The sequence below is a fragment of the Gadus macrocephalus genome, chromosome 18, assembly GCF_031168955.1.
Source record: "Gadus macrocephalus chromosome 18, ASM3116895v1".
Lineage (NCBI taxonomy): Eukaryota > Metazoa > Chordata > Actinopteri > Gadiformes > Gadidae > Gadus > Gadus macrocephalus.
In genome coordinates this window covers 6480280-6495510 of record NC_082399.1, presented here as the reverse complement: position 1 = coordinate 6495510, position 15231 = coordinate 6480280, and the positions used below count along the sequence as shown (strand labels likewise).

At 49.5% G+C, this 15231-nt stretch overlaps 3 protein-coding genes across 5 annotated transcripts; 1 reads left to right on the top strand and 2 right to left on the bottom strand.

Moving 5' to 3' along the window:
- Window positions 1–281: 281 nt before the first annotated feature.
- LOC132446454 (uncharacterized) lies at window positions 282–4069 on the bottom strand. 2 transcript variants are annotated; one of them, XM_060036772.1, is made up of 11 exons: window positions 3936–4069; window positions 3601–3674; window positions 3329–3413; window positions 3049–3172; window positions 2242–2473; window positions 1711–1819; window positions 1602–1633; window positions 1183–1282; window positions 1014–1076; window positions 839–931; window positions 282–693 (listed from the first exon to the last, which is right to left on the bottom strand). In XM_060036772.1, exons 2-11 carry the CDS (start codon window positions 3654–3656, stop codon window positions 565–567), a joined length of 1023 nt encoding a protein of 340 aa, XP_059892755.1. In that variant the 5' UTR covers window positions 3657–3674; window positions 3936–4069; the 3' UTR covers window positions 282–564. The 2 variants fall into 2 exon arrangements, with proteins under 2 accessions (XP_059892755.1, XP_059892756.1); XM_060036773.1 differs by having other exon boundaries at window positions 3601–3677; window positions 3936–4034.
- A 340-nt stretch (window positions 4070–4409) lies between these two features.
- LOC132446452 (tectonic-3-like) lies at window positions 4410–9771 on the top strand. The gene is made up of 14 exons (XM_060036769.1): window positions 4410–5065; window positions 5157–5271; window positions 5381–5478; window positions 5975–6093; window positions 6232–6340; window positions 6434–6546; window positions 6762–6800; window positions 7056–7130; window positions 7268–7387; window positions 7472–7570; window positions 7682–7785; window positions 8038–8188; window positions 8463–8597; window positions 8906–9771. The coding sequence occupies exons 1-14, from the start codon at window positions 4699–4701 to the stop codon at window positions 9143–9145; spliced, it is 1884 nt and encodes a 627-aa protein (XP_059892752.1). The 5' UTR covers window positions 4410–4698; the 3' UTR covers window positions 9146–9771.
- On the bottom strand, window positions 9269–15055 carry mto1 (mitochondrial tRNA translation optimization 1). 2 transcript variants are annotated; one of them, XM_060036766.1, is made up of 13 exons: window positions 14877–15055; window positions 14457–14670; window positions 14140–14339; window positions 13774–13894; window positions 13321–13619; window positions 12916–13028; window positions 12417–12607; window positions 11976–12106; window positions 11481–11685; window positions 11022–11193; window positions 10562–10671; window positions 10096–10253; window positions 9269–9543 (listed from the first exon to the last, which is right to left on the bottom strand). In XM_060036766.1, exons 2-13 carry the CDS (start codon window positions 14653–14655, stop codon window positions 9361–9363), a joined length of 2082 nt encoding a protein of 693 aa, XP_059892749.1. In that variant the 5' UTR covers window positions 14656–14670; window positions 14877–15055; the 3' UTR covers window positions 9269–9360. The 2 variants fall into 2 exon arrangements, with proteins under 2 accessions (XP_059892749.1, XP_059892751.1); XM_060036768.1 differs by having other exon boundaries at window positions 14873–15053.
- Window positions 15056–15231: the final 176 nt, after the last annotated feature.

Genomic DNA, 15231 nt, shown 5'->3' with positions numbered 1-15231 from the left:
ACACTTTTAACTATATGGAACATTACAATTTGAACTATATACAACAACATGACTTTGCTAAACATTACAACTTCAGAAGAAACCCAGGGCAATGATGTTGTATAATGTTATACATTTTATCTTTATATGACATTATAGAAAGTCATATTCTCATTAAAGTGGCAACATACAGACTGGCTGTTGACTGAGCCTGGACTTTGTGTTCGGCTTGGTGCCAACCGGCCACCAATCAAATTGAAGTACACATAACCCCAGATTCACTTTATTTACTCTGTGTGTGTGTGTGTGTGTGTGTGTGTGTGTGTGTGTGTGTGTGTGTGTGTGTGTGTGTGTGTGTGTGTGTGTGTGTGTGTGTGTGTGTGTGTGTGTGTGTGTGTGTGTGTGTGTGTGTGTGTGTGCGTGTGTTTGTGTCTTTACCTATGCTTAAGTGAGAGCATGTGTCAGTGTTCGTCTCAACGTTGGGTATGTAATGCAAAGCCCAAATTAAAAATGTTAGTGCACTTCAGAGATCAGAGTGTTTTATTTCTCGTCGAAAAACACCTGCATGTTGTAATGGAAACCCTTCTACTTGCGCTGATCTAGAATGTAAACAGACGATCCTGATGATCCAGCGATTAGACCCGTCCGCTTCCCACTCGCACACACAGAGGTGGAGTAGACAGGAGAGTCCAGACCACACAGCTGTCCCACTGTCTGGAGGAGGAGAGGGGAGGGGGGGAGGGGAGAGAGGGAAGAGGAGGGGAGGGTACAGGGAGCTAAGCGATATGTGTGTATTATAGCAGTAAAGAGACCAGTCAAATTAGGAGATAATATATACATATAGCATTTAAATATTTACCTGGAGGCTGTGGCGACTGATGACGTAAAGCGTGTTGGCCTGACACCCTCCGGCGACCATGTGATCCTCCCCCAACCAATGGCACGAGTAGATCTGGAGAAGCCAATCATGTCATCTGTTGCAGCGTTGTGGAACGGTAGAGGAGAGGGAGGGAAGGGATGGTGTGGGGTTTTACCTTACTGTCTTGCACGGGGTGAGAGACGTCACACATCTTTCTACCTGAGCCATAGTCCCAAACCTATCACACACACACACTCACAAATATAAATAAATATACATATATATATCGTGTATATAAATATAAGACACTAGATATTTCCAGTTTTGAGCTGGTGAACTCTGACCTCTAGGGAGTCGTGGGTCCTCCAGGATCCTGACAGGATTTGTCTTTTGGAGGCGTCAATATGAAGTGCGTCACCACACACATGTGGACCCCCGATCCTCCTGTAACACACACACACACACACACACTTCAGTTCCTGCACACACACATTCCTCGGGATCCGCACACACTAACAGCTGGGGTGCAGGGTGGTCTAGTGGTTAGAGCGTTTGACCCCCAGCTGAGAGGTTCCGGGTTTTAACTCCAATGCCTGCAGTCTACCTGTAGGCCTGCTTGAGCCACATGCCCCCCGCCCCTACCTGCTCCCTAATGACCGCTCTTTGAATTCGGCCCGTCGCTTTGGATAAACTAACTAAATAGCAAATAGCAACAGGAAGCTGCTAACCAGAAGCTGCTAAACGGAAATGAGTTAGGTCTTACCTAATGGCCTGCTCTTGCCTGCTGTCCCAGAACTGCGGGGGACACACAGAAGGAGAGGGTCAGTGAAACGCCTGACACCTGGTGTGGAGACCTGAAGAATTCCCCTCACTTGTATGGTGTTGTCCCAGCCAGCGGAGATGAACTCTGTCTCCCGCTCTGGGTGAAAGGTCACAGCAAACACCCGTGAACGGTGGCCATCCATGATGGTCCTGCAGGAGCTGAGAAAAAGGTGAGGGGTTACCCGACAAGAGAGGGGTTTTCTAAAGATATAAAGGTATGGTGTTACCTGTACAGGTGTCCTGTTAGCTGTAGATAAAGGGGGGGGGGTGGTACCTGTAAAGGTATGGTGTTACCTAAATATACAGGTATGGTGTTTACTTCAAGTGTGGTGTCAGCTGTAGATACCTCTGTGGTACCTCTTAGATACAGATGTGGTTTAACCTGTAGATACAGGTGTGGTTTTACCAGTAGATACAGGTGTTTTAGCTGTAGATACATGTAAGGCATTACAGCAGTGATGTTAACTGTAGATAGAGGTGAGGTGTTACCTGTAGATACAGCACTGGTTTTAGATGTAGTCACGGGTGAATTGTAAACTGTACATGGAGGTGAGGTGTTACCTGTACAGGTGTGTTCTTACCTGGCCTTGCAGGTGAGGATGCTCTGATGCGTGCGCAGGTCGTATAGGTGGACGGTGGAGTTGGAGCAGCCCGTAGCAGCTCTCTCTCCGGAGGGCGACACTGCCAGACAGAGGGTCTCTAACTTTGAGCCCTTCTCCACATCCGCGGGGTCCCACAGGCCACTGGCCTCCTTGAGGTTCCAGAGACAGTCCCCGCCCCAGGGGTACCAGCACCTCACACTGCCTGTCGCATCTGGGGGCCAAGCACATGTTGAACACAGTATTTGTTTCATTACATTGATTGGCCATACTGTTGTTCCATTCATAAAATTCAAGTGAATCACAACATTCCGATGTTCTACTTATTTTACTCCCAAATAGTATCTCTTTAAAGTGATTTAAGGTTTTGGTGTCACGCGCCACCAACTATCCCATCACCCATCCCGGAGGACCTAATCCCATTTTGCCCTTGCTTTGTCCTGCCATATCGTATTGTGCCACATCACCTCCTGTTCTACATTTACATTTAGGGCATTTAGCAGACGCTTTTATCCAAAGCGACTTACATCGTTCAATACACACATTGACACACCGACGGCAGAGTCAACCATGCAAGGCGACAGCCAGCTCGGGTTGAGTGTCTAGCTCAGGGACACATCAACACTCAGCTAGGGGGAGCTGGGGATTGAACTAGCAACCTTTCGGTTACAAGACAACTGCTCTACCTCCTGAGCTAAGACGACCACCTTTCTAACCTTAATGACCAAACTAATGACAGTTCTAACACCAGAACAACCACAGAGGGTGTAGAGGAGGGTTAGTTCTCACAGGCGGCCAGCAGGAGGCAGTGGGAGTCTGAGCTGGAGATGAACCTCAGACCAGTGATTGGCATTCTGAGCCTGCTGGAGTCCTTCAGGGTCAGGATCTGGTCTCCGGTGTCCGGACTGTACACCTGCACACACACATTCACCCTGTCAGCACCTGGACACTCGTTCACCTCCGACAAACACATTCGCCCGCTCACTGCTCGTAGAGATATTTACCCTTTAACCACCAATAAAGTAATTCACCCTGTCACCACTAGTAGAGTCAATCAGTCACCACTGACCTTGATGGCACCATCACTCAACCCTACAGCCAGTAGGGAGCCATCTTTGTTAAACTCACATCTCGTTACATCCTGCCCACATTTCCTGGGGAAGGGGGGGAGGGAAACAAAACAATTCAGTTTGTAGCCTCATTTAAATTTGATAAATATTCAATCATATGTTTACTAAATACAATAACATCATTATTATTATCGTATGTATAGTTATACATGCACTAAGCAATTATTATTTGGACTTTGAATAAGCTGTTGAGTAAATGAAGTAAACAGACAGCTCAGAGTGGAAACGCAGATCTCCTTCCACGGTTGGCTGGTTCTGCTCCGACATGATGGTGGTGGTGGACTTCTGCTTTCCCAGACAAGAGGAGAAACAAACGAAATTGAACATCAAATAAACCAAATATATTTGTTGTCTTTACCATACTTAAATAATCAAAACCCGACGACCAAACGTCATGTTTTGATTATAATAGCTAAACTAAACTAAATCACGTAAGTTTGGGGAAAAGCTAGACAGACACGCTCGAAAGGGCAATTACACACGTAGTAATACTTAGGTTAAATCATGAGTATCAATACTTCATTCAAAATCCACGTTGTAACTTACATCTACTGCTTTCTTTATTGTAGCCAAATACTTTCTTTGCAGTTAAAAGTCATGAAGAAACCGACCGAACGTTGCTTAGCAACCCCTCTTCCTAACAACACTACGCATGTTTGATTTGTAACTTATTTTTAACATGATACAAAATACAAAATTTTTCTTTATTTTTTATATTGCGTCGCAATTTTTGTATACTTTTTTATTTGTGAATATTCTATTCGAATATTTAATATATTCGAAGATATATTAGAAGATAACATCTTGTAGGTTAATTTGTGATAGAGAAGCCGATAGACTGCAATGAGAAGATGACAACGTAGAACGAGAAGGTGAAATAAAATTGACAGAATTGTTTACATTCTGTTACAAAGATTTATTAAGTCAATTATTCCGTTTTCTCGGATTTATCAGGAGGTGGAACCATGTGTGTAAGGCAGATAGCGGCAGGGCACAGAACAACGCTGCACATCTTTCCATAGAAACGGAAGTTAACGTTAAAGCTTCTTCCTTGGTAACCCGAAGCTCCTCCTCCGCTCTGTAATGCACACATGCAGTACTCCATAATATTTACAATAGTATCGTTTTAGTTCGTTTTTATGCACGGCTTATATATAATCACATACAATACAAGCGCTAAATGAGCATTAGCCAGCCGGAGTTTGCGCTAACCAGCGGGGTGCACTATAGCATTAGCAGCCAGCTAGTGTAACTTCTGGTGTAAATACTAATAATATTCAGACTGGTGGGTTTCTTATGATGTGAGGACATGTCGTCCCCTTGTTGGCGCCGTTCACTCCATATATTTATGCTAGTATGTCTTCGCTTGACAAACGCGGCAACAGAGTCCAGGCCGACTACAGAACAGACTCCTAGCGGCACCCCGACGACAGATGGTGGGACGTTTAATCAGACAACCCCTGCTCCATGGGGTCCCACGACCCCGGCTCCGCTGGGTCTGACGACGAAAGACCAGAGCGGATTCGACCCTACAAGCAGCAGTACCACCGAAGGGACTAACGGCGACTCCAATTTTACTGCGACCACCAACCAGACTGACTCTGAGGCTCTGGTCACTGTGCAGACCCCCACAGAGCCAACCTCCCCAACCAGCGTGCCCGTGGTGCTACCAGACGGTAAGACAGAAGGGACATGCTGTGTATTGACTTCACAAGCCCCATCGCTATTCTTCCCTGGCAGGAACTCAAGTCTGCCCTCTCCTTTCAGTGTGCCTCTGTGATCTCAGCCCAGAACTGTGTGATATCGGCTGCTGCTGTGACGTGCTTGACTGTGGTGTCTCTGATCTAAACTCCGTGTTCAGTGGATGCCCCAAGAAAACCAGGTAGGTGTGCCACTGCTGTAGCTGTGACAAATGAATAGAGGAAAGGTCTTTAAGTCGGTGTTTTGATTGTTTTTCTAAATAAACACCCTGATGTTGTGATGGTCTAAAGGTCCGGGGCATGTGTGGAGGACTGGCTGTTGTTCCGCTCCAACGTGGACCCGGCGCTGGTCACTCGGATCGATGGCCTGTTCTGTGTCCGCCCTCCAGGTGAGTCCTCAACCCTCTGCACCACTGGGGTCTCCAGACTCAGAAAGACAGGGAAAAACCAGCTATTCTTGGAACCACCAGCCAGGCCGGGGTCCAAGAGCCATACTGGGTCACAATCTGTGTTCAATTCTGTCCCTCAAAGCCACTCTCTAAGCGACTCTTTCTTTCTTTCTTTCTTTCTTTCTTTCTTTCTTTCTTTCTTTCTTCCTTCTTCTTTTTCTCTCTCCATCTGTTTGTTTCTCACTCTACCCTTGTCTCCCTCTGTCACTCTACACAGCCCACTCTTGGTCCCCATCTCTCTTTCTCTCTCTCTTGGCCTCTCTCCTCCTGCCTCTACTCAATTAAATTCAAAAGCCTTTATTGGCATGGAAAACGTATATTCAAAATATAGAATTAGAATACAATACTCAAATACTCGATGGAACCCTGATGTAGAGGGGTTTATCTTTGTGTGTGAACCTGATAACGATACTGTACCTCCCCCCCATGTCTGTAGACAATGGAACGATCCGCTCAGCTCCATCTCTGGCTGCAGTCCCAGCACTGGGAGACTCCTACCGGTTCTCGGGGCCCGAGCCTCTAGCCACCAAGCCCCACAGCAGGCCCTTCTACAGGGTAACACACACACACACACACACACACGCACACGCACACGCACACACACAGGCACACACAGGCACACGCACACACATTCACACTCTGGAGGATAAACCCGCAGACACTAAATGACCCCCATCTGTGTGTCCGTCGCAGGTTGATGATGTCATCCAGACGTATTACTCCACATTGTCACTACGGGGTCTCCTCCGCCAGCCCTCTCCAGGGGCAGGAAGCGCTTTCTGTGTGGACAGGAATCCAGCAAGTAAGGGAACAGCTTTAGCAATGGGTTGGATGGCCAGATAGAGTGTGGGTCAGCGACTCCAGCATCATCTGCGTTTGTGTTGTGTGCCTCCAGAGTTCCTGAGGTCCTCAGTGGTCTCCTGCACACGTGTGGTCTCTGCGAGCTCCTGCAGTACCGACCCGGCCCTGCGAGCCTCCTCCTACTACTCTGATCTGAAGCTGCTCAGGGTACTCTCTCGCTCTCTCTCTTACTCACTGTTTCTCTCTTTCCCTTTATCTCTGTTTCTCTGTTTCTCTCTCTCTCTCTCTCTCTCTCTCTCTCTCTCTCTCTCTCTCTCTCTCTCTCTCTCTCTCTCTCTCTCTCTCTCTCTCTCTCTCTCTCTCCGTCTCCCTCTCTCTCCGTCTCCCTCTCCCCCATTGCTTACCTGCTGTTCTCCTTCTAGCTCCCAGTGGCAGAGTCTGAGCAGCTGGTCGACATGTTGGTGAGTCTGAGTACTACATTATACCATTGAGGCACGACAGAAGATATTATATTCGAGATTAAATTAGAGTGAGTCACTATGGTAGAGACTATATTTCATCTCATGAGTCAATATGGTAGAGATTATATTCTTCTATAAATCATTATGGTAGAGATTATTTTCTAGAGAAACAGGAGCTGAAGCGCCAAGTAGAGCTACGAAGCACGCTTCGTAGTAGTATCACGGTTCCATCCAACCCAGAACGTGTGCTTCTAGGTCCCAGTGACCCCGCGGTCGTCATGGCCGGCGCCCAGCCGCCTCAACCAATCCTGTCTCAACGTGGTGTCAAGGGTCAGTGCGGAGCTTTTCCAACCCTTATACAACCCCAATATCTTTACAGCAAACCAGGAGAGTAATTGTACATGATGTAAGTGATATGATGTGTTGTGACGCGTGTATGGGGTTGTCCGACTGTTTCTGGCGGCCAGGTGGAGCTGGTGGTGGGCTTCACAGAGAGAGGGGAGCTGACATACGCTTCGCTGTCGGTGGTCTTGGCTGACGTTGGGGTGGACCGGTTTCTGTCCCAGACCCACTCCCTGCGCTTCGAGGTATGATCCAAGACCCTCAAATGACCTTTCTCCTAACCTCTGACACGCACCAACCTTATATGGTCTCACTTCCTCTCCCAACAGCTAGCCACGCCCCGCCCCACCCCGGCAGGACCAATCCCTGCCGTCGGCCTTCCGATGGCCTCGCCTGTGTTTGGTCGTTTTAAAGATTCGGTGGAGCCAGTATCCTTTCACCGTCGCCATATTCATGGTTGTGAAATATATATTTGGTTTGTTGATTCATAAAGCACTTTCATAAGCCAACAAGGGCTGTCTACCTTGACCCGGGTTCAGATCACAGTGCTGGGCGTCTCCGAGGGAGGAGAGTGTTCCACTGACTACAGCAGACGCTCCCCTGTCCTCTTCCCTCGCAACACCATCACCGGCTGCTTCTTCAGGTGCTGTTGGTCTGGAGCTCTGGGTGGAGATTGCTGGTTCAAGAGTCCGATTATGGGTGTAGCAGTGTGTATAATCCAGTACTGTATATGTAGAACTCAAGAGAGGAAGATCTGCAGACTGCGGGTTTGAAACGATCCAAAAATTGGTCTATTTGATTACACTGTTCCTGTTCTTACGTTCTGATTACAAAGTGTGCTAACTCTCTCTCTCTTTATTTATTCACGTATGGTCCATTCCTCCCCTCTCTCCAGCTCTGGGTCTGGGGTCTGCTCTGAGCTCAGGTCCCAGCTCTACCAGGTCCTTCAGGGTGAGGTCTCTCCAGAACTGCTGGCCATGAGCTGGGGTCCGGAACCAGCCTGGACCAGGGTCCTTCTCCAGGACTGCCTCCCCGCCAACCCCGAGGTACACTCCGACCATCGAAACAACAACCAACCACTGTAAAACATGTGGTCATATTAACATATTTCAAGGAGATGAGAATTAAGACTTCATGGCTGGGAAACAGCTTCTGGAACTCCCAATATAATAAAATAAGTGACCTGATATATTGAGTTGCATTTCCACTTGAGCCCCTTTTTATATACCATACTAATAAACAACCTCTTGAAGTATGTCCTAGTGTGGTAACAAACTGCCGACTTTTCCACAAGTATTAAGCACCCTCTCTCGTACTCAGGAGAGCTGTGAGACAGGCTGCACTCTGCCGCGTTCCCTCTCCATCAAGGTTTTGTGGGCGCGGCTTGGCTGGACAGACCTGCCCCAAAACCACATCCTGGGAGCCAAGTATACGTTCCAGTGTGTAACGGTCAAGGTAGGCACCGCGACGCTGCGATGCTTTCATCCCTGAATCCTCGGCCAATAAGGTCTTGAAGAAAAACTGAGATGGTTAAAGGGTGGCATGCGTTACTTAAACGATGCTTAAGGTTTACCTGTTACCTTAAGGATGAGTCAGGTTTAGATGTTATTTTAGGGATGCTTAAGCTTAAGGTTTTAGATTAAGGATGCTTATTGTTAAGGTGATACTTAAGGTCTAGATGTGTGTTTAAGGATGTTTAAGTTCCAGATGTAACTTTAAGGAGCCCAGCTTCAACCATGTCCTGTTCTTGCTGTTCTCCGTAGTGCTCCTCGTCCTTCTCTCTGACCCTGAGCTCTGAGGTGCGCTTCGCCGACACCACCGCGTACCCCCCAGCCCCCCGGGCCCGACCCCAGCCCACCTGGAGGCTCCCGTTCGGCTTCTTCAGCCGCGGAGCGGACGAGCTAGACGGCCACACTGCGTCTGACGGAGGAGCTTGGGGCGTGGTCAGACCCAGCTCCGCCCTGACACTGGTCCTGATGACCACCATGCTCTTAGTGGGGTAGAGGTCTCCGCCCGCGGACCACCACGGACTAGTTGACCCCTTTATGGTTTGACTTGATGGGAGTGGACCAGAGGTCGTATTCATTTGTCGCAGAGAGTTTTCAAAGGAGTTTTTTTTACAAGTAAAAAAAAACAGCATAATTTATTTTTTGTACATTTTGTAGGATAAAAATGTTTGAGGGTTATATTGTCTTTGTTGTGCTAGAGCGAGGTTAGGTTAGGACACAGCTCCGGCTCTCTCTCCCCCCTCACTAGGCTCCGGTCCAGAGGGTTTCTTATGGGCTCTGGAGTGCTGGTTGTGGATGATCTTGTTCTGGTTGTTGTTCTTCTGCGTGACAAAGTTGAGCAGATGGACGATGGCAGCCGGCGTCATCCCGGGAAGACGCGTCGCGGCACCGAGCTGAAGGGAAAAACGGGATGCGTTACTGATGCCAATCAATACGAGAGCCTCCCACCCGCCATGATGTCATCAATAGGAGACAAACCAACTGGGAATGAGCAAGACACAAGTCATTTTAGGTAAAGGCTTGGGGAAAAAACGGATCTGAATGAATGTCTCCTGCCTAAGTTATGATATAACTGAACATAATAGGGAAAATAAACTATTAAAAATACAATGCTGACAGTACATTCAGTTTCTACCAAGATTTTTTTTAAATGGTATATTAAAACCACATTATTACACTGTTTCGGCATCCATTTAATATTCCTTTCTCGTCCAGAATGGAAGCAACCAATGAGCTTCCACTGAACACTAAACTCCTACAGGAATAGCGCCACCTCTAGGAAAAACTGGTCACTGCAACAACCACCTCAGATTGGCTCAAGTGGGTGCCAGATGTCAGCATCTACTGACAAGCATGTTATTGCAAGCTAAAAAGTGAATGCTTTGTGTTGTGTGAAGTGAAATTGGATGAAGAAACAGAGCTGATCCAACTAGGTCAGAACTCACGGTAGTGGGTCGGACGCGGTCCAGGATCTCGCGGACCTCATTGGACAGGGACACAGGCAGGGAGAGGTAGTCCAGGTCTGGAGAGAGATACATCCCCTCCTCCCTCTGGATCCTCTGGATCTCCTTCTTCTGGAGCTCACAGTGCGGGCGGTACACAGCTAGGAGGCAGCCACAACAGGTTAGCTAAACGGCTAGGAAACAGTCACCATATGTTAGCTACATGGCTGAGAAACATGTCAGCCACATGGCTAGCACACAGGTACATCATGGTCACTACAGGCCAGCACATATGTTGGCTACACCACTAGCATACAGACACCATCTGTTAGCTACATGGCTAGCAAACATGTTTGAGACACAGATTTTCTGTCCTGTGAAATATAGTATATTGGGTAATTTTGAAAGCTGAAAGCCTATCTCCGTAGGAGTGTTATTAAGATTCCAGTATAGCTTCCACTTTTCCTACCTTCTATCTTGAGTCTTTGGGAGAACTCCAGGAACGGCGCAAGGGATTCTGGGAGGGCGGCGGCCAGATCGTCGTAGGTGATGTCGTTGTACTGCAGCAGCTCCGTGGCCCTGGAGAAAGAGACAATCCTTAACACCCCCTTCGCTCAACCAACCAATCAGAACGCGGCCACCAGAGCGTCCACTAGAGTAGGGGTTCCCAGCCTTCATACCGTGAACCACCGGCGGATGTACTTTTGGCCCAGCACACCAAATATGTTCACATCCTCTGTGAGTATCATTAGCATGATCCATAACATTTCACTATGTGTATTGTTCATCAATACAGTATTCCCCCCCTTTTCAGTATTCCCAATATACGGATGATCAGTACGCCTGCAAAAGACATGCAGGCATGCATCTATACAGTATCTCTGAAATAAAGGGTGGATTGAGGCCATCTTGGAACCCCTTTGTCTTACGTGAGGGTTCCCCCCTTGTTCTGGCTGATGCTGCTGGTCTCCAGGGTCTTCCGCCAGTCCCTGGGAGACCGGGACAAGGAGCCCAGCGTGGCAAAGGCCTCCTCAAGACCCTCCTTCACACGCACCGCCTCGTTGTAGCGCTGGGCAGACACGCAGCCCACCTCCTCGAAACCTGGTTGTCGGAAACAGCGGAAACACCGGCTAGAAACACACTCTAGGTAATAATATAGCAGCTCTTGGTGTCCACCAGTAGAAGACTGGTTGTACTGGGCAGCTCCTAGTCTTCACCGGTAGAAGACTGTGGTTTGACAGGGCAACTCAGAGTGTCCACCAGTAGGAGTTCTGGGGTTGTACTGGGAAGCTCCCAAGTGTCCACCAAATTTAAATTGAGATCAACAAGAGTGTATTGTCTACAAACATAGCATGAACAGAGTGTAAGCCGTCGGTGTGTGTGCTCACCCTTTAGTGTGAGCCGGAGGTCTGCGTTGTCGGGTCTCAGCAGGGTTCTGAACTCCGCCCGGCTGGTGAACATGCGGTAGGGTTCGGTCACTCCCCGGGTCACCAGGTCATCGATGAGCACACCGATGTAGCTCTCGGTCCGAGACAACGCCAGGAGAGGGGCCGCCAGCGCAGAACGGGCCGCGTTCACACCTGCCCACAGACCCTGCGCATTCACAACAAATAATCATTCAGATCATCTGATCCATAGAAAGCAAAATGTTTTAATATGCTAAACCTCAAACAACATGAATTAAATAATGCTGGAATTTAAAGGGGCAGTCAAGTGCAAAGCAAATTGAAACCAGTTAAACAGATTCTGGAAAACTATTAAAGAAGGCTCCCGCTGTGATTGGCCGGTCTCTTTGTTATGGCCCCTTGCACCTGATCCGATGGTGAGGACTACAACACAGGGCCTAGCTAGCTAGGGTTGAGAAGGAAGACTTTACCACAGACCTGAGCGGCAGCCTCTTCGTAACCCGTGGTCCCGTTGATCTGGCCAGCGAGGAAGAGGCCCTGGGTGGTCTTCACCTGCAGGGAGGGGCAGAGCTGGGTCGGGCAGACGTAGTCGTACTGCACTCCGTACCCTGGAAGACCAGAGGGGGACGGCAGACGCATGGTAAGAAAGAAGTTTGATGGAAGGGAGGAATTTGCGCCGTAGTGGACAGGTAACAGTTGTTCAGTATGGTGATGCTAGCAATGGTTGTGCGTGTCATAGTGGACAGGTAACCAGTAAGCAGTATTGTGATGATGAATGTCTGTCGTAGAGGAAAGCTAACGGGTGTGCTGCTGTCTGACGAGGATAGTGATGATCGTGATGAATGTGTGTATTGCAGTGGCCAGGTGTGTGTGCTGTGGTGATGATAGTGATGAAGGTGTGTTGCACTGGACCGTTACCAGGTGTGCTGATTTCTACGCGGTGCAGGGCGGGGATCTGTCTGAGGAGGCGGAGCTGCATGTCAGGGGGCATGGTCATGGAAAGACCCTGGGGGTACAGGAGGTTGGAGGTCATGCCCTCCGGCTCCAGCCACACCTGGTGGCTCCGCCCTGGAAACCGTAGGACCCGCGACTCGATGGAAGGGCAGTACCTGACCACACACACACCTGAGGTTAATCACCACAGTACCTGACCACACACACACCTGAGGTTAACCACCACAGTACCGTGACCACACACACACACCTGAGGTTAACCACTACAGTACCGTGACCACACACACACCTGAGGTTAACCACTACAGTATCGTGACCACACACACACCTGAGGTTAACCACTAAAGTACCTGACCACACACACACACCTGAGGTTAACCACTAAAGTACCTGACCACACACACCTGATGTTAACCACCACAGTACCTGATCACACACCCCTGAGGTTGAGTAGTTGCCATACCTGGGGCCTTTTGTGTCCTCCTGAATGTGAGAGTTGTCATCGAGACTCTCCATGACAACGCGGTCCACACCCGGTGTGGTGCGGACCAGGTAGCAAGGCAGCTGCTCCTCTGGCTGTGAGCAGGAAGGCAGGGGATCACCACCAACACCCAGATATATGGCCGACCTACCTAAACTACAGTGGACAGTACGAACCTACCTGTATGATGTAGACACTTGTACGCAGAAGTGCATTGTGGGGCATGTGGGAGAAGTTTGACTAGTTTGGCTGCCATTTTGTCAATGCGAACATCTCCTTTTAATTTGTATATCGGGGCCTTAATGATGTAATGGAAGTCCTGATCATCTTGATTTCCTCTTTATGGAGGGCTGGGTGAGGGGGGGTGGTGGTGACAAGGGGCCTCACCTTGCAGTGTGTGTGTGTGTTGAGAAAGCTGAAGGGGGTGGGGTGCTGGTCCGGGGGATGGAGCGTAGCCAGGGTCAGATCCACAGAGTCCTTCAGGATGCGGGGCGGGGTCCCGGTGCGCAGGCGGCCCACCTGCAGGCCCAGGGTCTCCTTCAGGGTCCTGGACAGACCGGAACTGGACGGGGGATCCCCAATGCGGCCTCCCGGTGAGCTGGTCTGGCCCAGGAACAGAAAGCCGGACAGGAAGGTTCCCGTGGTCAGAATCACCGAGCTGGCCTCCAGCGGGGGGGCATGGCCGGCTGTGGAAGGGCACAGATGAAGGAGGGAGTGGAAGGGGGAGAGAAAGAGGGGGGGGGGGGGGGATGGAGAGATGCAATAGCATGAGAGAGCAGTTAATACAGAGTAAGTTTAGTCCCAGCTCTGTCCAATATGTTTTAGAGCTCCCTCTCCTACCGAGGCGTATCCCGGTCACTCTGTGGCGGCCGGGTCTCTCCGGGTCCACCTCCTCCTCCACCAGCAGCTCCTCCACAGACCCCTCCATGACCTCTAGCCTGGGGGTCGCCAGGAGCTCAGCCTGATAGGGGGCAGAGGGAGAGAGAGGGATAGAGAGAGATAGAGTACATACACAATAAGGACTAGGGCGAGGGTTCAATCCACTGGACATTTTGCGATCCTTTCTGAACCTTGGGGTGTGGCGACCAAGTGTTCTGGTTGCTACGGGGCATCATCATCAACGGGCCTGGTTGCTAGGTAGTCTGGTTGTTAGGAGAATCCCCAAATGTTGTCGTTGCTAGGTAGACTGGTTGCTAGGGCCGTCACCTGGATGAAATCTCGGTAGCGCTGGCGGTCCAGCTGGGCGCGGGGCCCCCATACCGCGGGGCCCTTGCTGCGGTTCAGGACCGAGAAGTGAATCCCGGCGCGATCCCCGGCCCGGCCGCACAGACCGTCCAGTGCGTCCACCTCACGCACCAGCTGGCCCTTGCCCACTCCCCCCAGGGACGGGTTACAAGACAGGGCTCCTGCAGGTTGGGACACACAACCCTGGGTTATTTCAAAGGGAGTACGCCTGTCATATAGGTACAGTTCATTCCTCGTTGTGAGCGACCAGGGAACTTCACAGGGAACTTCTCTATTACCGATGGTGTCTATCTTCTGGGTGACCAGCAGCGTCTCTGCGCCCACCCGGGCCGCTGCCGCCGCTGCCTCGGTCCCCGCATGTCCTCCGCCGACCACAATGACGTCATACCGCCGGTGTATTGCTCGGTAACCGGCAGGGGCCCGGGACACCCTGGACAACCCGTAGCGGAGCGAGCTCCACCATTTTCGCGTCAACATGGGGGGGTAACGCGACTGTCAGACAGGGAGGATAGGAGAGTAGTAGACATGTTTAGATTGAGAATCTGACCGGGTCTACAATACAGAGGCACGGGGATTAATAAGAATTATATCTGATAATTTACAGAAAACGGTTCAATGCCCAGTCCATAACACCTAAAGTTAGTAAATCTATCTATTCTGAACTGTCCATTAAACCACACTAAGCAATACATACTTACAGGTTCACCTCTGTTAAAATGTGAATGAATCGGCGTATATCAGTTACAATCCCGTCAGACAACCAGATGAATACATTGTGAAAGCATGACCCCTGCAGAATTTACAAAACAACCACCGTGGCCACAAATCCCTTACGGAGGTCGCCATTACTATAGCGTAAAGCCGTAATAACCGGAGTACTTACGCACGGACAATTCATACATGCATCATTTACAGTCTGAGTTCCCACCTAGGCTCCATCTTTATTATAATAATGAAGTAGCAGCTGTAATGGTCAATAATATTATAAAGAGAGCAATCAGAAGCATGACTAAATAAAACGATTATTGGTAATATGAGTATAGGTTGTCGGCT